Source organism: Oryx dammah, unplaced genomic scaffold (assembly GCF_014754425.2).
Source record: "Oryx dammah isolate SB20612 unplaced genomic scaffold, SCBI_Odam_1.1 HiC_scaffold_24, whole genome shotgun sequence".
Lineage (NCBI taxonomy): Eukaryota > Metazoa > Chordata > Mammalia > Artiodactyla > Bovidae > Oryx > Oryx dammah.
Window position 1 is genome coordinate 13,324,220 of NW_024070208.1, and position 22,648 is coordinate 13,346,867.

At 39.7% G+C, this 22,648-nt stretch overlaps 1 protein-coding gene across 1 annotated transcript in view; it reads left to right on the forward strand.

The window, feature by feature from the left end:
* The window catches only part of DNAJC15 (DnaJ heat shock protein family (Hsp40) member C15), an 82,038-nt gene that overhangs the window by 31,177 nt on the left and 28,213 nt on the right, over positions 1-22,648 (forward strand). The window contains exons 2-4 of the mRNA XM_040267196.1: positions 5,309-5,360; positions 8,721-8,794; positions 16,860-16,936. Coding sequence (XP_040123130.1) covers positions 5,309-5,360; positions 8,721-8,794; positions 16,860-16,936 — 203 coding nt within the window. The remainder of the gene's footprint in view (positions 1-5,308; positions 5,361-8,720; positions 8,795-16,859; positions 16,937-22,648) is intronic.

A 22,648-nucleotide genomic window follows, 5' to 3' on the forward strand; every position in this document is an offset into this window, starting at 1 on the left:
AATTGCCAATATCTGCTGGATCATCGAAAAAGCAAGAGAGTTCCAGAAAAACATCTATTTCTGCTTTATTGACTACATCAAAGGCTTTGAGGATCACAAGAAACTGTGGAAAATTCTGAAAGAGATGGGAATACCAGACCACCTGACCTGCCTCTTAAGAAACCTGTGTGCATGTCAGGAAGCAATGGTTAGAACTGGACATGGAACAACGGACTGTTTCCAAGTAGGGAAAGGAGTACGTCAAGACTATGTATTGTCACCTGCTTATTTAACTTATATGTAGAATACATCTTGAGAAACACTGAGCTGGATGAAGCACAAGCTGGAATCAAGATTGCTGGAAGAAATGTTAATAACCTCAGATATGCAGATGACACCACCCTGATGGCAGAAAGTAAAGAAGAACTAAAGAGCCTCTTGATGAAAGTGAAAGAAGAGAGTGAAAAAGTTGGCTTAAAGCTCAACATTCAGAAAACGAAGATCATGGCATCTGGTCCCATTACTTCATGGGACATAATGGGGAAACAGTGGAAAGAGTGGCACAATTTATTTTGGGGGGCTCCAAAATCACTGCAGATGCTGACTGCAGCCATGAAATTAAAAGACACTTATTCCTTGGAAGACAAGTTATGACCAACCTAGACAGCATATTAAAAAGCAGAGACATTACTTTGCCAACACAGTTGTCTAGTCAGAGCTATAGTTTTTCCAGTAGTCATGTATGGATGTGAGAGTTGGATTATAAAGAAAGCTAAACGCCAAAGAAGTGATGCTTTTGAACTGTGGTGTTGGAGAAGACTCTTTAGGGTCTCTTAGACTGCAAGGAAATCCAACCACTCCATCCTAAAGGAAATTAGTCCTGAATATTCATTGAAAAGACTGATGTTGAAGCTGAAACTCTTAATACTTTGGCCACGTGATGTGAAGAACTGACTCATTTGCAAAGACGCTGATGCTGGGAAAGATTGAAGGTGCTAGGAGAAGGCAACGACAGAGGATGAGATGGTTGGATGGCATCACCAGCTCAATGGACATTAGTCTGAATAAACTCCAGGGGTTGGTGATGGCCAGGGAAGCCTGGCATGCTGCAGTCCATGGGGTCGCAAAGAGTCGGACATGACTGAGCAACTGACCTGAAGTGAACTGAAGGTTAAAGATAAAGACCTTTGGGAGGTTAGCATTAGCACTGGAGGGTCACCATGTTCAGCATCCTATAGAGGACCCATTTAATACAAGCCTTTGCCTTATTATACACTGTATCTCTTATGCATAATATAGTGACCCGTGTATACTCATGCTTGTGTCAGTGAGGATACTGGTAGTAATGGGTGGGTTTTGCAGATATAGTTTTATGAAGGGACTCTTTGCAGAGTTGTGGGCATAGTTTAAGGTAAACAAGACAGGATGATCAATCACCCACAGACTAGTAACAGTTGGAAACAGTTACCTACTTAGGCAAAGAGGCAAGGGGTTGGGAACCATGCTCCAGAACCCAGTGAGAGCTAGAGGCATGGAGGAAGAGCTGCTGAACAAGAGCTGCAGCCGCAGAGGTAGCATAGCAGGGAATCAATGGTACTGTTTTTCTGTCTCCTTCCACTGCTGCTTTTCTGCTGATTCTTCCTTTTGAGAAAAGCAGTTTCGTGTGCACAGGCTTTCAGCCCTGCTCGGCCTCATGAGAAGAGGTCTTGGACTCAGAGCACTTTTTTAGCAAAAGGTGAGGAGCTCACACAGCCTGAGTTTTGTGGGATGATCTTTTCCTGTTTCAGTCTTGCCCCCAGCTTTCAGTATCTCAGACTCCAGGGATGGTGTGGGCTAAAGAGGGGAAGGGAGCACCGGGCCAATTTCCTCTTGTCAGCTGTCATCCCCCAGCCCCGTGAGACTGGTGCACACGGCTGGGCTGGAGCTGATCTTGCTCTGCCCCTTCTCTGGGTGAGAAATCTTATTCTATCCAGTGCTTGAGCATTGTGGTTGGCTTCCAAACTTTGGCACCAAGATATACTGGGCAGAGATGTTTAGAGTCCTTTTCTGCGATTGGTAGCTAGTGCTTCGTGTTCTGTGAAACCTCCTCTCATTGGCAAAACCCAACCAGTCGCAGGAGGGCAAATGCCGACTGGATAATGTAGACTTTTGAGGCAAGTGGAGACAGAGGTACAGAGCAAGTCAGGGAAGAGCGGAAAATGAACCTGCGGGGACAAATGGACAGTAATCATCAGCGTGTTCAATACTTATTTATTGAAAATTAAATTGAATTTTTAATTGTTTTAAACACAGTTGAGCCTTACATATTGTTAGATTAAAGTAAAAAATGACCAAATGCCTAATGGTTTAATGTTTTTGATATAAATATCTTGACATAAAAATCTCTTTAGTAAGGCAGCTATTTTGTCTCATATATATTTGAATAGTCAGAATAGTAAAAATGATATAATAATTAATCTATAAAAAAGAGCCTACCTCAAAAACCACTTCTGTGAGTCTTCTTTTACTCAGACAAATTTAAAAGTACATGTGCCAAGCCACTGTGCTGAGGCCTTTATGTACATTATCACTGTTATCCTGGACATGAATCCTAGAGGAATATCCTAGAAGAATCACCCTAGAAGTGTAGATACTACTGCTTGGTGCTTGATTCACTGGTGAACAGAACAAATTCCACAAAGGTCAGAGATCTTTATATTCTGATATTAATATTTCTACACCATTTCGGTGTGGTGGTTGTTATCATTAGTATTTACTTTTATAAGCCATTTAGATTTTTGTTTTCTATGAAGTCCCTGACCTATTTATTCTTTTGTCCATTTCTATTAGATTGTCTGTCTTATTAATGAGGAATAATTTTTGGATATGTGCTTAACTTTTCTTTTATGTGTTGCAAATGAGTTCTCCCATTCTGTGGCTAGTTCAAGCTGAAATACTGAGAATATGTCAGATCTTGATAGGCACAGATAGATATTTCTAGTCAGATAAAAGAGTAAGTAGAGTTTATAAGGAAGGAAAATAAATTCACACATGAAGCAGTTGGTTAAACTGAGGCTTTTAAAAGTGAACCAATGGAAAATAAGACTGGAAAAGTCAAAATATGTAGTCCCTGGGAACCTCTGGAAAATGGCAAAAATACACCTCAACAGAACTGCCTTTTCTTTCTTCTTTCAGCTTTTTATTTTGTGTTTGCGTACAGCTAGTTGACGTGGTACATTGTGTGCTGTTTCAGGTGAACAGCAAAGGGATTCAGCCAACCCAGAACATTTTTAAACCAATACACATCTCCCTTCAGTTTCAGGAGTAAATAGGCAACCTGAAGGGAGGGTTTCCCTTGTGGCTCAGCTGGTTAAGAATCTGTCTGCAATGCGGGAGACCTGGATTTGATCCTGGGTTGGGAAGATTCCCTAGAGAAGGGAAAGGCTACCCACTCCAGTGTTCTTGCCTAGAGAATCCCAGGGACGGGGGAGCCTGATGGGCTGCCGTCTACGGGGTTCGCACAGAGTCGGACACGACTGAAGTGACTTAGCAGCAGTAGCAAAGGGAATCTTGAAGACTGTTTGGCCCCTCTGGCTAGCTAGCTCTAGGCTTGCCCTCTACCAGAGAAAGAATCTTCCTTCCCTGAGATTGTCCCAGTGCTCTGCCCGGTGAGAAGGTGCATCTTAAAACTGGACCTGAAGAAGCCTAGTGAACCTTCTTCGTCTTGTCTATGAAGAGCTCTAGATTTCTCAGAGAGTGTTGCGTGCCTGAGTGCTCAGTTGCTTTAGTCATGTCTGACTGTTTGCAAGCCTGTGGATTGTAGCCCACCAGGCTCCTCTGTCCATGGGATTCTTCAGGCAAGAATACTGGAGTGGGTTTGCTGTGCCCTTCTCCAAAGAGAGCCTTACTGGGTGTTAAAGTTAGAGCACCTTCATACGGTTGGCCTTTGTGTCCTGATGTTTATCCTTGTGGAGTCTCTTGTTGAATATTTGGGGTTTTAATTTCCTAAAACTTGCATTCCCTTACAGAGCTTGAAAACTAATGGCTGTAGGGCTTTTTGGTTTTACTGTCCTTCCAGTCTCAACCTCCATTTTTTGACTTCTGCTGCACTGATGTGAAATGAATGCATTCCTGTCCCCTGGTGAGATTGTTGTAGCTATTCTTAGTCTTTGCTGGATGTGACGGATTTGCCTCTCTCACCACTAATCAGACAAAAAACATTTCTATATTATCTCTCTTCAATTATGACCCCATCAAAATTTTGATTTGGCTGCAAATACCTGAAAACCAAAAATATGAGTAGTATCTTAGGAAGCCAGAATTTTATTTTTGTCTCATGTAAATAGAGGCTATCCAGGGGCACTGTGGCAGCTCCATGAGCATCCAGACCAGCGCCCTTCCACCTCATTGTTCCTGCTTCCTCGTCTGACACAGAGGCTCCTGGTATCATGTCTACATCGCAGCCAGCAGGAAGGAGGAATGGAGCAGGGGAGGCACATTCCCCCGCCCCCGAAAGACTTCACAGATGCTGCACGCACTGCTCTGCTTATATCCTATAAGCCAACATTTACTAGACAGTGCTGTACCTAAGCCTAAGGGAGGCTTGGAAATATGTGTCTGGCTAAAAATAGGAATTTTTGATCCTGTAGAAGAAAGGGAGAATGGATCTTGGGGGCGTCCATTGATCTTTGCTACCTAAAACCTTTTTCTGTTGTGACTTAAATATTTTCCCCAGGTGGTTAAGGAGAAAAGCAGAGAATAATATGGAGTATATACCTAATTCAAAATTTATCTGGATGAGCTCATATTTTTAGACTCTAGATTTTTCGCTCTTATTTTAAAATTTTTACCTTGGTCTAGAAAGGTAGAAATAAGCTAGTTCTTAAGCTTTTCATCACTTTTACTAATTTTCCACAGTTTGGCGTCTTGGCTACACTTGGATATCATATTTTATCGAATTTTTAAATAGAGCAGAGTCCATTTGAGCATCATATATGTAAGGGAAGAGGAAATGTTTGCCTTTTATATTTATGGAAGATAAATACACTAGACCCACTGTTAAGAATAGCCTATAGAAAACATTTTAGCAACAAGTAACATAAAAGCTCTTGGTCAGAATGAAGTCAAATACATGGAAATTGAATGAAGTCTAAAATTAGTTCACTGAAAATCAGCCAATATAGTGTGTAGGAGATATAATCTCATAAGCACTGCAGATATTTAAAACTTCTACACAACAGAGCTTGAAGAAAATGTGATATTTAACATAATTGTTCTCATTATTTTAAATGATTTACTTTAAAAACTCATATGTAGCACTGTAAATGATAATCACTTTTTTCCTTTGTAGGCAAGAAGTTTGATAGCTGTGGGGCTGGGTATTGCAGCTCTTGGCTTTGCAGGTAAGATAAATAAAGGATACATATCAATAAATGTTGTAGGAGAAATATTTCCAAATAGCTTTTAGAGTGAATTTTGAGAAGACTCTCAGTTTTCTGAGGTTTTTGATTTTAAGACATACATTCCCATTCTTTACAGCGTTCATAGTCCGTGAACATTTGTCAGTATAGATAAACGTTGTAGTGAAAGAAATTAATGCTACCAAAGTTTGGGAAACTAGCCCCTGTAATAACTGATCTTCCTGACATTTTTTTTAGTGTGAGCTGTAGTATACTGTTTAAAAATAAACTTTAATGTGAAGCAGTATAAGTGATATGGGGCTCTTCTGTACACCCATATTTATTTTTTTCTTGCAGATAAGTTTATACATTTTCTGTCAGTTCTTTCTGATGAGCTAGTTAGTCTTGGTAGTGTGTTTATTACTCAGTTTAATGTATTGGTGTAATTTCTTTGGAAACCCAGGAGGATTTCTTTTACTGCCAAAATCTTTTTAGAAAGAATAGTTATAAAGATTTAAAGTAAAATTGCTATTGCTTCCAGTCATTAATTCATAATTTTAAATTACATAGCTATTCTCTAATTAAATGTTCATCTGAGAACATTTCTTTGTTGATAAAGATTTACATTTTTCAGTTAGCTTTTGTGTCTCCTAAGGGCCATGGGTTTGATCTTATTAATTGAATCTTCTTTGTAGGTGGAGCTATTAATACATTCTATTGTGGTTATATACAATGACATCGAATAGGAAAAGAGACTTAAAAGATTTTATTTTGTTTTGCATAATGTTTAATTCCATACAACTCTATTTAAAGCACCTTACCAGTGAGAACTTTAAAATCAGGACTATCAGTGGTTCAGTTTTTCTTGGCTCTTAAACCATCAGTCTTATGTCTCATTATGTAAATATAGTTAACTACTTATGGAGGTTTCATGTGAAGAGTATCATGTCTGAAAAGGAATTCTGACAGACTTGCCCATAAACATAAAATAATTTTAGTATTAATTGCTATAGCAGAATAGGCATCAGTTCAGTTGCTCAGTTGTGTCTGACTCTTTGTGACCCCATAGACTGCAGCACGCCAGTCTTCCCTGTCCATCACCAACTCCCAGAGCTTGCTCAAACTCATGTCCATCAAGTCGGTGATACCATCCAGCCATCTCATCTTCTGTCATCCCCTTCTCCTTGTGCCTTCAATCTTTCTCAGCATCAGGGTCTTTGCAAACGAGTCAGTTCTTCACATCACGTGGCCAAAGTATTAAGAGTTTCAGCTTCAACATCAGTCTTTTCAATGAATATTCAGGACTAATTTCCTTTAGGATTGACTGGTTGGATTTCCTTGCAGTCCAAGGGACTCTAAAGAGTCTTCTCCAACACCACAGTTCAAAAGCATCATTTCTTCAGCACTTAGCTTTCTTCATAGTCCAATTCTCATATCCATGCATGACCACTGGAGAAACCATAGCCTTAACTAGATGGACCTTTGTTGGCAAAGTAATGTCTTTGCTTTTTAATATGTCTAGGTTGGTCATAGCTTTTCTTCCAAGGAGCAAGCGTCTTTTAATTTCATGGCTGCAGTCACCATCTGCAGTGATTTTGGAGCCCAAAAGAATAAAGTCTCTCACTGTTTCCATTATTTCCCCATCTATTTCCCATGAAGTGATAGGACTGGATGCCATGATCTTAGTTTACTGAAAGCATGTCTTTCTCATTTCAAATAAAAATCTTACATTTGAATCTGAAATAAGAATAGGCATAGTTACTTCAAATTCAAATGTAAGATTTTTATTTGAAATTAGAGAAAGATATTTTGCCAAGGTCTTCTTTCTAAAATGAGAAGAATTGGTATATATACTGCATACATATTACACTGTTGCCAAATTCATTTTACTGAGTAGAATATTAAATAGCAGGCATTTCTCTTTCATAGTCAACTACAACTAAAGTGTAGAATTTAGAAGAAAAGTATTCCTAGACTGTTAGAACTTTGTCTTCTCTTTTATGGTTAAAGTAAATGTCCAAATGTCAGTTTTGAAGCCCTTGATTGCCTTTTTGCATCGAGATTGCATGACTGTGGTTTTGAAGGAATTTTGAGACACTTTAAAAGCCATGGAGACCTGAGTTGGAGTAAGCTCTGGGAGTTGGTGATGGACAGGGAAGCCTGGTGTGCTGCAGGCCATGCAGTTGCAAAGAGTTGGACACGGCTGAGCGACTGAACTGAACTGAAAAGCCGTATTTTATACTATTGAGGAATCAAATGAAAGTTGATCTCTGTGTGATAAGAGACTTAGATGAGTTAGGGTTTCAGCTTTATTTAATTTTACTTTACCATTCTCCTTGGTTTCAAGAGCTTTTTGTCTCCTATTTAGGTTGACTAGGACTTCCCTGGGGGCTCAGACGGTAAAGCGTCTGTCAACAATGCGGGAAACTGGGTTCAATCCCTGGGTCATGAAGATCCCCTGGAGAAGGAAATGGGAATCCACTCCAGTACTATTGCGTGGAAAATCCCATGGATAGAGGAGCCTGGTAGGCTACAGTCCATGGGGTCGCAAAGAGTCAGACACGATTGAGCGACTTCACCTAGGTTGACTACTTCACATCTTCCTAGGTCTAACTAGCATCCTTTATTTTTCACTATAGCATGTTGTCTGAACAGGAATAACAGTATATTTAGACAGATAACCTATTACAAAAGATCTATGTAGTTGAATTTTCCCAGTAGTAATCTTAATTTGCAAATAACATGGTTAGAAACTTCAGAGGATCATAACTTTTAGAAAAGAGACACTAGTATTAGCAGACACACAGTCTGGTTAGGGCACACATTCTGATTGGCCTGATGCTATTTGATTCTTGTTCTGTGCCCTCAAAACAGGTTAGGACCTTTTTTGCTATTGATACTTAGTTGTCTAGTTTCAGAGGGGTTTTGATAATTAGGGTGACTAAGAAAGGAAAGTACTAAAATAAAGAAGCTTTTCGTCATCCTCTGTGAGAAACTGATAGTAAACACATTCTTTGTAAATATTTCCCATGTAATTGCTTTATTACTTTAGCAGTAACTTCATTAAAAGCAGTCCTGTGTTGTATAGATCATAAACGTGACTTGTTTTCTATATATTTCAAAGTGATTATCATTGTGAGAAGCAATAGAATTGTTTTTAATTGGAGTAATTAAAATGAAATCTGTCCTCCATTTAACAAACTAGAAGTTTGAAAAAATTACTGTCTTTCTGGTAGGTTTTGAAATTGTTATTAAACTAACATATATAAAGTAAACTATAACTGCTATGGTGAGTACCTTGTGGGTATTGGCTTTCATTACAGAAAATGTATTTGCCTTTATTCCTGTTACTGTTTTATTTAGGTCGCTACGCATTTCAGATCTGGAAACCTCTAGGACAAGTAATCACAGAAACTGCAAAGAAGATTTCAACTCCTGTAAGTTAAAAAAAAAATGAGTTTAGTTAGAAATCTAAACTTACTTTGAAGTTTCTTGGGCATATTATATCTATGCTTATTCCTGACTTTGCTAATTACTGTATTCCTTTTAGTAGTATTACATCAACTTTGAGATAATTTACTTTCCTTGTTTAATTAGTGTTCATTTATTCATTCAGTGATTGTCCTGTGCCAGGGCCTGGGCATAGATGATGAACAAAACAGACATGATCCCTGTCCAGATGGAGTATACCCCCAAGTTTATTTCATCTTGAAATTTGAAACTAGCTTCCTTGTACCACCACACCTGGCTATCTCAAACTTGAAATTATATGATTCCAACTTTGAAACCCTATAGGGCTTATACATCCATCTACCAGCATCACGGCTACTCTACTGAGTGGAATCTAAGTGAAGATTGAATGGGAGTAGGTATCTAAGAAGCTGTAGTGTGGTGAGCTGGGGTTTGTGACCCCTGGAGAGCATGCCCAGAAAGCTCACAGAAGCAGTGCAGCATTAACACTGACTTCTGGGAAACAGAAGATCTGGGATACATCAGCTTGGCTTACAGCAATTTGAGAATGAATGACTTGTTTCAGTAAAGGCATTATGGGCCCCTGAGGCTTAGTTATGAACAATAACCATACTTTAAAAGGATGACAAATGGACAGATAATTAAACTCAAGGACAAAAGAACTACAAGTGACTTTGCTGATTGAAAATGCATGTCTGTGATTAGAGGGAACGTGTGTTTATTTTCTGCTTTCCTGTTTATATTTCATCTTAAGTATTAATAGGTATTTACTAATAGCATTCATACAACAAATGTTCATTAAGCACCTACTACGTCAAAGTGAAAGTTGGTCAATCGTGTCCAGCTCTTTGCAACCCCATGGACTATACAGTCCATGGAATTCTCCAGGCCAGAATACTGGAGTGGGTAGCCTTTCCCTTCTCCAGGGGATCTTCCCAATCCAAGATCGAATGCAGGTCTCCCGCAATGCAGGCAGATTCTTTACCAGCTGAGCCGCAGGGAAGCACCTGCTCCATACTAGACGCAATTGTGGGGAGTGTGAGGTAGTCATGAACCAGATACAGACACTGCCCTCTAGTTTACTTTTCAATGGAGACAATTAACAGATAAGTAAGATATATATAATATGTAGAGGTATTGAAGTTAGAAGTTTAGTTTTCTTTAAAAAACTAATCAGGGTGCATGCGTCCTAGTCACTTCAGTTGTTCCGACTCTTTGCAACCCCATGGACTGTAGCCCACCAGGCTCCTTTTTGTCCATGGAATTTTCCAGGCAAAAATATTGGAGCGAGTTGCCGTTTCCTCCTCCAGGGGATCTTCCTAACTCAGGAATCACACGTGTGCCTCCTGTGTCTCCTGTCTCACCTTTACCACTGGACCACCCAAATCAGAGTAAGAGATTGATTTTTTAACAGCAGAGAAGAGTCTGTGTTAGGTAGGTTAGGGAAGGTCTCTCTGACAAGGGAGCAGACCATGTGAACATCTGAAGAGCTTCGTAGGTGGTGGGAATGCTGCAGAGGTCCTGAAGTGGGAATGAGTTTGGCAGTAGGAGGAGTGTGTGGAAGGGACAGTGGTCGTTGGGGCCCACATCACTTAGAGCCAAACCAACTATGACAAGGACTGCAGGTTTTAAGTGTGACAGAAAGCCTTTGGAAGGTTATGAGCAGGAGGGCAGCAGACTAGAATAAGCCAGAGGAGAAACTGTGAAATGTGTTGAAAGGGCATTGAGACAGTCCAGGGACTAAGTGATGGTCGGTGGAAATAGAGCATATGCCTGGAAATAGTGACATAAATGTTCAAGTGTTTTTCCACATTTGTGGTTATTCAGTCCCTAAGTGGTATCTGACTCTTTGCAACCCCAGGGACTGCAGCACACCAGGCTCCTGTGTCCTCCACTGTTTCCCAAAGAGTTGTCAAATTCATGTCCATTGAGTCATGATGCTGTCTAACCACCTCATCCTTTACTGCTATATGTTTACGTATAGTAAATTGGGAAACTTTTAGAAATAATTTCTCTCCTACTTGATGATCTTCAGTAGACAGACTTGTAAATTGACTCACGTTTTGTAGAATTACATTATTTAACGTTGTAAAGGAAGGGAGAGAAAGAAAATTAGAAACGTTTCACTGCTCTGTGGAGGCTCACAGATAAGGTGGCGTAGTTTAAGAGATGGTCGTGGGTATCCTGAAAGGCGGCCCCAGCATTTCTTAATAAGAGGAACGGGATGCGCACCCACACACGTCCCCCCTTTCCCCTTCCCTCTGTGGGCTTCAAGTTAAGACAAGCGGCTTTCATCTGGCCTCTTTTTCACAAAGTACTACTCGTCTAGTTTGCAGTGAAGCCTCTTGGAGTATCTATCATCATCGTAATTAAACCTCTCTGAAGATACTAGTTTTTAAAAATAACTCTTTAAACATTAATTGTTTCAGGGACATTGAAGAATGAAAAATATGCATACTTTCCCTGACATTGATCTAAAAAAGCCAAGTTCATAAGCTCGGCATTTCCAGTGTTTTGATTTTATAACTCTGTTCATTATTAACCAGTTACTAACAGATAGGGACTGTAGTCACGTGTCAGTAAATGCCTGTCACTCAAAGGAGAAGGTTCAACTCAGGTTCCTATGGGCTCTCTCTTCATTTTTTCTCGAAGTGTATTTGCTCCTTCTATTCTTTAACATCAGTTTGTTCTTGTATCTCATCTTTCTTTTTCTCATGCTTCCCTCTGCCCGCTTTTTCTGGAATGTTGCCTAGAATAGTTTCTTTTACATGGAATGTATGGAGAGTTTGTTTCTTTCCCTGTTTACATATACAGCTGTTTGTTCTGTAAGATCCTCTTATATTTTTTCCTTCCAGTGTGTCTCTGCTCCCAGAACTCATATTCGTGGCCTCTTTCAGCAGTTTGGTAGATTTGCTTTGACAGTTTAATTAAATGAGAGGATTGGCAGTGTGCTGTGAGCATGGAGGTGGGTTATGCCCACAGTTATGTTTCGTCGGAAGCAAGGAGCCCAGAGGCTGTCTGGGAACCTGCAGAACCCAGTTTTGAGTACTGTGTGTATTTTACTCTTTGGTATAAATGCCTCCTCTCCTCAGCCATCTGGGTTCTGAAATGTTATCGGTGGTTAAGCCACTCTGCTTCCCTTGAGACCTGCTCTGTACACTAACATGCATTCCAGGCATACGATTCTCTTTTTTGGCCTGAGGGCTGAGGTGGCAGGTGGCAGCCCTTATGCCCTGTACTAATGGAGTTAGGAATGGTCTGTCTGCCGTCCTGGTTTAATTACCCTGATGTTATGTTTTGTGTTTGTTGACCCTGGATTTAGTGTTTTCGTCTTTCTTTCCTCTGGTGATTGGGTTGCTGGGATTTTTCTGTATATGCAGTCTTCCCTGTTTTCAACCTTTCAGGATTTCTTTGAACTTTCTGCTTTGGTACTTGATCCACTTCTTGGTTTTCTAGGCCTATTATGGATTTTTCTTGTTTAAAATATCTCATTTCTCATTTCAAAGAGCCTTTGGAAAGTAAAAGACTAATTTTCAGTCTGCTATTTTGAATCAGAGCCTTTTACTTAATTTTTTAAAGTATTCATGTGTGTTTATTGACTCAGCTATTGTCTAATTACCCCTAATTTTTTTCTGGAGGAAAAACCCAAGTCGTTCATCTTCTTTTGAGGCTCTTATTTTTCTATTGGTGAATTTGCCTTTTTACTTGAATACAGGTTTTTTAAATTGGACTTAAATTGTTTTTATGGTAGGTGAAATTCATGGAAATAACACTAATTAAAACTATCCTGTGGATCTATAAATCAAATAGATGATTCTACATAATTAAAATTTATACTTTATGTTAAATGTAAAATGTATTTCTTCTCTTAAGACTATGGAATGATGTGTTTTTCTGGTTGTTTGGAGGGCTGTTATGTTTCAAGTGATTGAGTAAATTAGCTAATGAAGACTTTCATTTAACTTGGTTCATTTCACATCATTTTTGATAATATATAGCACTACAGCATTCAATGTTAAAATTTAGTAGGAAAATTATTTTGACTTTTGTTTATATATTTATATATTTTATGACTAAAATAATACAAATAATAATTTGTAAGGATCAGAGTATCTTTCAAATAGACAAAAGAATAAATCCCACTCTTTCTGTTCTTGGAAATGCTATTAGAAAAATGTAACTATCTACTCCATCAGTTTGATATAGTTGTTCCTTATTGTAATCACATTTTTTGTGAATCTTACCATTTTGTTGACCCACCAATGTTGTCACAAAACAGTTCTGCATTGCCTGTTTCTATATAAGCTAATAATATAATGCAGTATTGGTGTGTTATATGTGTAAGCTTTCAGGGCTTACAATTTCAATTGAAAATTATGTAATAAAAGCCTAAACTCCATATGAGTTTAAAGGCATGATTTTGTCTTCTGTCTACTTTTCTGTATATAGCCCCAAATATTAAATGTCTGTCCTCAAAAATGATCTAGTTCCTTCAGAAGGATCGTGATGATTGTATGCTTACAGATTGACTTACTTAAAAGCAGGTCAGTATTTATGGTCTGAGCCTCATCCAGATGCTAAACTTTAACCTTGTCTTAGTTTTCTTTAACCTTTTCTACCTGGAAAAAAACAAAGTAAAAAATTTGCTTGGATATAATAGCCACTTTTAGGGTTAATGAACTTTGTGAATATAGTGGAAATGACAGTTTATGAAATATCATCAATTTATGTTTGTTGTATGCTGAACACTTCAAAATTTGGAACTCCCAAAGGTAGATACTCATAGAAATATTAGGGAGTAAGGTATGCATCTAGTAAAAATTTTAGCTGCATGAGAGAAACCTTAAAGCCAGCTGTTTTTCCTCTGTTAAAGCCCTGCTCCTGTATGTATATTCCCTATACAGCTCTTATTCTTTTACATATTCCTGTGTGTGTGCATGCTTGTATATATATACATAATTTGTCCATATTAATATGTGTACTTAAACAATTTGATTCCCTTCCAGTTTGGAGGAGGAGATTGTTTTTTGTTTTCTTACTAGATTATTAATTACTTGGAATTTGGAGTAGTACCTTATATTCCTCACAGCACTGGTACACTGACAGAGGAACAACTGTGTGATGAAGGACAGAATTTCACTTGTCTCATTTGAAAAGTTCCTGGCACATATTAGGTGCTAAAGTATTTGTTGAAGGATTAATTGTCAGGGGATTATTACCAATGGAAAGTTATGACAAGTTGGTCAAAAAGAACAAGTTATATAAATGACCAGATCTGGCTCCCTGGGACTCTTTTTATACTCTAGTAATTTCCTTGGTTTCCTTTATTTAGTCCTTAAAAAAAAAAAAATTGTGTAAGTAACCATGTTCATTGTTGAAAATTTAGAAAGTATAAATGAACATGAAGAAAATAATATTCATAATTCCACCACCCCAAAATAACATTGAGGGGTTATATACTTTCAGATTTTGTTTTATGCAACCCTTTCCTTAGGAAAGGGTTCACATTTTAGAAACATGTGCGCATTCAATCATGCATGTATGTTTTTCCTTGGTAAAGTGGAGTTCATGCATGCAGTTTTCTCTAAGAGCTCCTGAAAACAGTTGTCTCCCATTCCTTTCTTCCTGTTCTCTCCTAAAATCACTCTAGTCAAACCTTCACGCCCAGTCCCTTCAATTAGCCTTAGGTTTGCTGCTGCTAAGTCGCTTCAATCGTGTCCAACTCTGTGCAACCCCATAGACGGCAGCCCACCAGGCTCCCCCGTCCCTGGGATTCTCCAGGCAAGAACACTGGAGTGGGTTGCCATTTCCTTCTCCAGTGCATGAAAGTGAAAAGTCAAAGTGAAGTCGCTCAGTCATGTCTGACTCTTCGCGACCCCATGGACTGGAGCCTACCAGGCTCCTCCGCCCATGGGATTTTCCAGGCAAGAGTACTGGAGTGGGGTGCCATTGCCTTCTCCACAGAGCCTTAGGTTTAGCAAAGGTTAAATCCAGAGCTTTAGCCTCAGCTCTGCTCCTGTTTGACCTGTCAGAAGCACTTGAAACTTGGGCCTGCTTCTCCTCCCCCACACTGCTGGGCCTTGGCAGTGTCTGTTGCTGACCCCTCTCCGTTTCTCTCCCACTGAATGTTGCCGTCTCTAGGGCTCAGTCTTCCCGCTTCTTAGCTACACTCTGGCTCCAGGTGACCTCGTTTAGTCTCATGGCTTTAAATTCTGTCTGTGTACTCATAATTCCCCAATGTTATCTCCAGGTCAGACATTTCCTCCACTTACATACATAGTAGACTTCTGAAACTTAATATAACCAAAACCAATCTCCTGATATCTATTACCCACCAAAAACAAATAACCATTCCTCCTCTAAGTCAATAATTGGCAATTTAGGCCAGAAACCTTGCAGTCATTTGCAGTTGCAGTTCTCTGGAAAGCAGAATAAGACACAGATTAGCAAGCTGTTAGTTTATTAGAGAATGCTCTGAGGATCAACAGCTCCAGAAGGCAAGAGAGGGAAGAAGGATGGAGGGATAGTTTAGACTGCAGTGCAGTCTTAGCAAGGCCTGAGGCAGCCGGAGGGGGAACGGGGGGCCTCTGACTCTCAGGTGACTCATCATGGTTTTCCTAGGTTGTGGCAAGGGCCATGAAACTAAATGACATCACCTGGAAAGTAAATATAGAAAAGAAGCTCAAGGACTGATTCCTAGTGTTTGTACCATGACGTCAGCCAGTCATCAGCTAGAGGCTGCCCTGGGAAGGGGGTGTGGGCTTGGCATTCTTCAGCTTAGGCCATTGCTGGAGTTTGACAGCACAGTGCTGTCTGCCAGCAGCAGCCCCGGGGTCTGAGAAGTAAGTGCCTTACTTCCGAGGGGGCCCTGTGCTGAGCACGCCGGTGTTCACTGCCTCATCTCTCCCTGCTTTTTCTCATATCCCACATTCAGTCCAAGCAAAGGTCATTTCTGCTCTCCATATCCATCCCAAATCTGACAGCTCTGGCTTCTTCCTTTTCTACCAGTTTGGTCCAAACCAGCCCTGTCTCCTGCCTAGATTATGGTTGTGTCCTCTTGCTGATCTCCTGCCTCCACTCTGTGCCTGTCTCTTCACAGCAGAGTAATCCTCTTAATTAATCTCATTTGTGTATTTATTTGTGGCTGTGCTGGGGCTTCTTTGCTGCATGGGCTTCTCCGTAGATGCAGCAAGTGGGGACTGCTCTCTGGTTGCTGTGTGTGGGCTTCTCATTGCAGCAGCTTCTAGTGCACAGGTGTCACTGGCGGTGGCCCATGTGCTCAGTAGTTTTGCCTCCTGGGCTCTAGAGCACAGCCTCAGCAGTTATGGCGTGTGGACTTGGTTGCTCCATGGCCTGTGGGATCTTCCCAGATCAGAGATCAAAGCCCTGTCTCCTGCATTGGCAAGCAGATTCTTACTCATGAGCCACCAGGGAAGCCCTGGAGTAATCCAAGTCCAATCTGGGCGCCCCGTGCTCTGGCCGTCCTGCCCCTGAGAGCAAAGTCCCCCGTCATTCCCGACCTCCAGGGCCCTCCCTGTGGCCTCAGCCCCTCCCCTGCCACTCTTGCCCCTGCTGCTCGGGCCTCTCCAGCCACACTGACCCTGCAGTCCAGTCTTCTGGTCCCTCTTGGCCTTCCTGTCTGCTCTCCTGATGTCCTCTCTATTTTGTCAGTTTCTCCTCCTCTTTCTCAGTCAGCCAGTCTTGTAGGTTAAAAAGATGTCTGTCATCTCAGCAGTGACTTGGTCAGGGTTATCCAATGAGAAAATCCCCGTAGAGCTTAGAAAAAGCTGCAGCCGTTTGTTTCTGCTGGTCTCCTTTATTCCTTCAGTGTAGGAGGGTTAACGTATTGGGACGTGGAAGCCATTGTTGATGCCCAGGTTTGTTGTCCAGTGCTCTGCCGCCCCACCTCCCACGATTCCTCCCACGACTTCTGGAAAACCCATTGCTCCCACTGCAGCTGTGTGGTGGGGTCGAGGTCCTGCCCCTTCGTACGTGGAACTAATCATTTCTCACTCTTTGTTCCCTGCACAGAGCTTTTCATCCTACTATAAAGGAGGATTTGAACAGAAAATGAGTAGGCGAGAAGCAAGTCTCATTTTGGGTATAAGGTAGGTGTGCTGCGTAAGTGTTATTTTGTTCTGTGGCTGAGTTTGTCTTGAAAAAGGAGAAAATGTGACAGTAAAATTATCCTTATATTTTAAATTATGAATAGGAGGCAGAGGAGAAAATAGCGAAGTTTTACATCTCAAACCTTGAGTCTAAGAGATTATCCTACTACTTCTAAAAAAAAAAAATCAGTTATAGTTCTGATGTGCCTTTATTCCTTAACAAGGAGCTGTTGTATTTGAACACTAAAATTTCAATGCAATTATCAAAATCCCTTATTGTGACGTTAAATTCTTTCTGAATTCAGTTTTCTAATTTGATCTGAATTGTATTTTCAATTATAACATGGAATCTGTTTCACAGTTCTTCTCTGGTTCCACAATTTGACACCTAGCATATTTTATTATTTCTGTCCTTTATCGAGCCCATCTTTGCATGAAATGTTCCCTTGGTATCTCTAATTTTCTCAGAGATCTCTAGTCTTTACCATTCTGTTGGCAGAAGATATTAAGAAGAGGTGGCAAGAATACACAAAAGAACTGTACAAAAAAGAGCTTCATGACCCAGATAATCTAGGTGATCACTCACCTAGAGCCAGACATCCTGGAATCTGAAGTCAAGTGGGCCTTAGGAAGCATCACTATGAATAAAGCTAGTGGAGATGATGGAATTCCAGTTGAGCTATTTCAAATCCTGAAAGATGATGCTGTGAAAGTGCTGCAATCAATATGCCAGCACATTTGGAAAACTCAGCAGTGGCCACAGGACTGGAAAAGGTCACTTTTCATTCCAACCAATCCCAAAGAAAGGCAATGCCAAAGAATGCTCAAACTACTGCACAGTTGCACTCATCTCACATGCTAGTAAAGTAATGCTCAAAATTCTCCAAGCCAGGCTTCAGCAATACACGAACAGTGAACTTCCAGATGTTCAAGCTGGTTTTAGAAAAGGCAGAGGAACCAGAGATCAAATTGCCAACATCCTCTGGATCATCAAAAAAGCAAGAGGGTTCCAGAAAAAACATCGACTTCTGCTTTCTTGACTATGCCAAAGCCTTTGACTGTGTGGATCACAATAAACTGTGGAAAATTCTGAAAGAGATGGGAATACCAGACCACCTGACCTGCCTCTTGAGAAACCTATATGCAAAAAAAAAAGAAAAAAGAAACCTATATGCAGGTCAGGAAGCAGTAGTTAGAACTGGACATGGAACAACAGACTGGTTCCAAATAGGAAAAGGAGTTTGTCAAGGCTGTATATTGTCACCCTGCTTATTTAACTTATATGCAGAGTACATCATGGGAAATGCTGGGCTGAAAGAAACAAGCTGGAATCAAGATTGCTGGGAGAAATATCAATAACCTCAGATATGCAGATGACATCACCTTTATGGCAGAAAGTGAAGAGGAACTAAAGAGCCTATTGATGAAAGTGAAAGAGGAGAGTGAAAAAGTTGGCTTAAAGCTCAACATTCAGAAAACTAAGATCATAGCATCTGGTCCCATCACTTCATGGGAAGTAGATGGGGAAACAGTGGAAACAGTGTCAGACTTTATTTTGGGGGCTCCAAAATCACTGTAGATGGTGATTGCAGCCATGAAATTAAAAGATGCTTACTCCTTGGAAGGAAAGTTATGACCAACCTAGATAGCATATTGAAAAGCAGAGACATTACTTTGCCAACAAAGGTCTGTCTAGTCAAGGCTATGGTTTTTCCAGTAGTCACGTATGGATGTGAGAGTTGGACTGTGAAGAAAGCTGAGCACCAAAGAATTGATGCTTTTGAACGGTGGTGTTGGAGAAGACTTTTGAGAGTCCCCTGGACTCTCAAAGCCAGTCCATTCTAAAGGAAATCAGTCCTGGGTGTTCATTGAAAGGCCTAATGCTAAAGCTGAAACTCCAATACTTTGGGTACCTCATGCGAAGAGTTGACTCATTGGAAAAGACTCTGATGCTGGGAGGGACTGGGGGCAGGAGGAGAAGGGGACGACAGGATGAGATGGCTGGATGGCATCATCGATGCACATGAGTTTGAGTGGACTCTGGGAGTTGGTGATGGACAGGGAGGCCTGGCATGCTGTGATTCATGGGGTCGCAAAGAGTCGGACACGACTGAGTGACTGAACTGAACTGATGTTTTATTATACTTATTTCACCTTAGCAGCCATTTATTGTCTACTTTGGACAGTGTAGGAGATAGTTAATGATCCTTTGTGATTACTGTATGATATTATTTAACCCTGAGAGTTAAGAGTACATCGAAATGGCAACCCACTCCAGTATTCTTGCTGGGAGAATCCCAGGGAGGGGGATCCTGGTGGGCTGCCTTCTATGGGGTCGCACAGAGTTGGACACAACTGAAGCAACTTAGCAGCAGCAGCATAGATTTACCAGTATCTATATTTGTTTGTGTTCCCTAGAGCTCACTCAAAATTTTATTTGTGTTGGTTATAGTATGTTACCTACAACAAATCTTACGGTGTCTTAGTCAGCATAATTAAGCAGAGTAGATCATAAAGTCCTATATTGAGAGAATTTTTAAATCTCTTGTAGGTTAGCAGATATTTAAAGCCAAAACATTTTGTTGTTTCTTATGACTAATCAAAAAAAAAACACCACCACAAAAGGTGGGTAGGGGAGAAACAGGTCAGTTTGGCTTGGTGCTTCATTTAAATATAAAAAGAAATGAGCTTTCTCACCAGGAATACAAAAAAAAGAAATGACTTTAAGCAGGGGAACCACACTGTTAAATTAGCTATGTTGTTAACTATTCTTTGGTTTAATATTATTCTGAATGCCACTGTTATTTTTCTGAGGTCCCGTATCATCCCATTCTGGATATGTGTATACAAAGTATATTACTAATCCAAAGTTTTTGAAGATATCATTTAATATCATCCAAGGTACTCCTGTTTTTCGGATAGATAATTTGGAGTTGACTTAAGATACATGGTTATTAAGTTTTATTCCATTGAGCAGGAAGCGGTACAGAATTTCACAAGGAAAATTGAGTGACTAACAGCACAGACTCTGATAACAGTGAATCTGGGTAGAAATATCAGTTTTACCACTTGTTAGCTGCGTGGCCTTAGTCTCCTCATTAGTTTCTACTGCATAGGACTGCTGCAAAAATTAACACATAGGAAGTTTTTTTAGCGTAAACATAGCACTTAATAACTACTCAGTAGATACCAGCTAAGCAAACAGATTCTGATTCTACCATGGAGGCACTGAGTTTTAGCTTTTATGCACTTCAGCTTTTTCATTTCTGATTTGCAATTAATACTACTTTGTCTTATTGGAATAATGTAAAATGCCCTGAGTGGTACCTTTTTTATCAAAGAAAGAAAGTAGAGTCGCTCAGTCATATCTGATTCTTTGCGACCCCATGGACTGTAGCCTACCAGGCTGCTCTGTCCATGGGATTTTCCAGGCAATAGTACTGGAGTGGGGTGCCATTTCCTTCTCCAGGGGATCTTCCCTACCCAGGGATCGAACCCAGGTCTCCCGCATTGTAGACAGATGTTTTACCCTCTGAGCCACCAGGGAAGTCCTTTTTTTAAGTGCTTACCAAAGAACAGGTGCTGAATAAAGGTTGGTCCCCTCTCTTCCTGTCTCTCTCATGAGTGCAAAGTCTAAATATTTGCCTTTAACACATTAAATAGAAAGGTAAAATTTATTTGCTTTCCTCTAGCCCTTTCTTTCAGTCAGGCAGTGTTGTTTTGAGGAGATTCTTCTAAGATGTGAATACATTGCTGTGGTTCCATTTTCCTTGGTCTTGGAATCCAGATGATTTAGACTGTATGACAAGTAGGTAAAGATAAAATGGAACTGACCCTGTTAACACCCTGTTTAAAAACAAAGTAATTCTCTTTGTTACTAGATGATTCTATGTTTTCTTACCATATTGAATAAAGCCTAAAATATTTTACTGAGTTGCTTGGGAAAACTTAACCTGCTATTTTCTGAAATTATACATACATTTGTAATATTCAGACTTTCTAAAAACTTCTGTGGAACTCTCTTTAAATGTTATTTAATAGACTAGTAGTAGAAAAAGGTGAAACCAAAGCTGCTTTATTTGCTGCAGGATCAGGGAACACTGCTCTCTTCTACACACCCTAATCCCCTACTCTCAGTCAAATAAATACATTCCAGGCAGCAGTCTGAAATCCCTGATCTGGGCAAAATTATATTTCAAGTTCCATTTTCAGTTCATAGTGAAATTATCTATGCTGGAGATATATCAGAGCTACATTTAATTTTTAATGCTTTGTTTAAGAACTAAGATTCTCTCATTTAGGTAGGTGCTTTGTTTCTAGGAATGTATCTATTTCTTTTAGGGTTTCCAATTTCTTATTGTATAGTACAGCCTCTTATCCTCTTATGCTTTGTATTTCTATTATATCAGTTGTAATCTCTCCATTTTCAATTCTGATTTTACCTGAATTTTCTTTTTTCTTGGTGAATGTAGCTTCTGGTTTGTCTGTTTTCTTTACATTCTCCAAAAAAAAAAAAAGCTTTTGGTTTCATTGATTTCTTTCTTTTGTTTTGTTTTTGTTTTTTTAGTCTCTATTTCATTTATTTTCACTTCCCTTCTACTAATTTTAGGCTTAGTTTGTTCTTCCTATACTTCCCTGAGGTGTAAAGTTAGGTTGTTTGAGTTCTTTTCTTTACCCTTAATGTAGGATTTTAATACTATAAACTTTCCTCTTAGAACTGCTTTGGCTGCATCCCAGAAGTTTTAGTAGGTTGTTTCTTTGTCTCAAGATATATTTTTATTTTTGGCTTCCCCTTTATCTTAAGACTTATTTTTTTTTCTTTATAGAAGAATACTTTATATGCTTATGTAGCAATCGATAGTGTATTTTTAGCATGTTTGATGGTCTGTTATTTAACCCCAGGAGATTAGAAGCAGCAAGTAACTGGCAAGTAACAGCTTGAAACTAGAATCCTGCCAGAATGGAGGACTGGCAACTGACAGCAAGGAATGAGGTGTTGAAAACAGAATGTAAACATTTTGTGACCAATTAGTAGAAGGGCAAGCAAACCTCTGCAGACCTTGAGAATTTCTTTCCTCTTAGATTAGATTATTTATACTTCACTTTTTTAATGTACATGTTTACTTATGAGAAAATTATAGCTCAGAGAGTTAAGTAAGCAAGACACAGTTTTATAGGTAATGAGCAATGGATTTAAACCTGTGTCTTATAATATCTCTAAAAGTACCTGCTATTAGTCCCTGTAGTGTGTGTGGTTCATCCATACAGATTATTTTGAGTTTCATAGCAACCACCATGTGCTTTGAGTTAGCCACTGTTATTTCCGTTTGAGGCCCAGAAAAATAGCTTAGATAAGCTAGTGTAAATATTAAGTAGCAACACCAGGATTTTGTTACTATTAGTGTAAATTTTTTTCCTTGCCTGGAAAATGTACTAGAAAGAACGATTTCCAGTACTTGAATAAATTAGGTTTTACATGGATAATTTTAGGCTTATTTAACTTTCTCCTTCAATTTTTGTTTAGAGTTTAGGCTGTCACAGCCAAGCTTTTCCCATAGATTTCACGCAAAACTAAATAAATTAATGAGCTATGAAGAGTTTTGAGATGTTCTGTTGAAAGATAATAATAGTAAAAACTAACTATTACAGAACATTTCTACACACACCAGACCTTGTTGTAGCACTTTGTTGGCATTAACTAATTTAATCCCT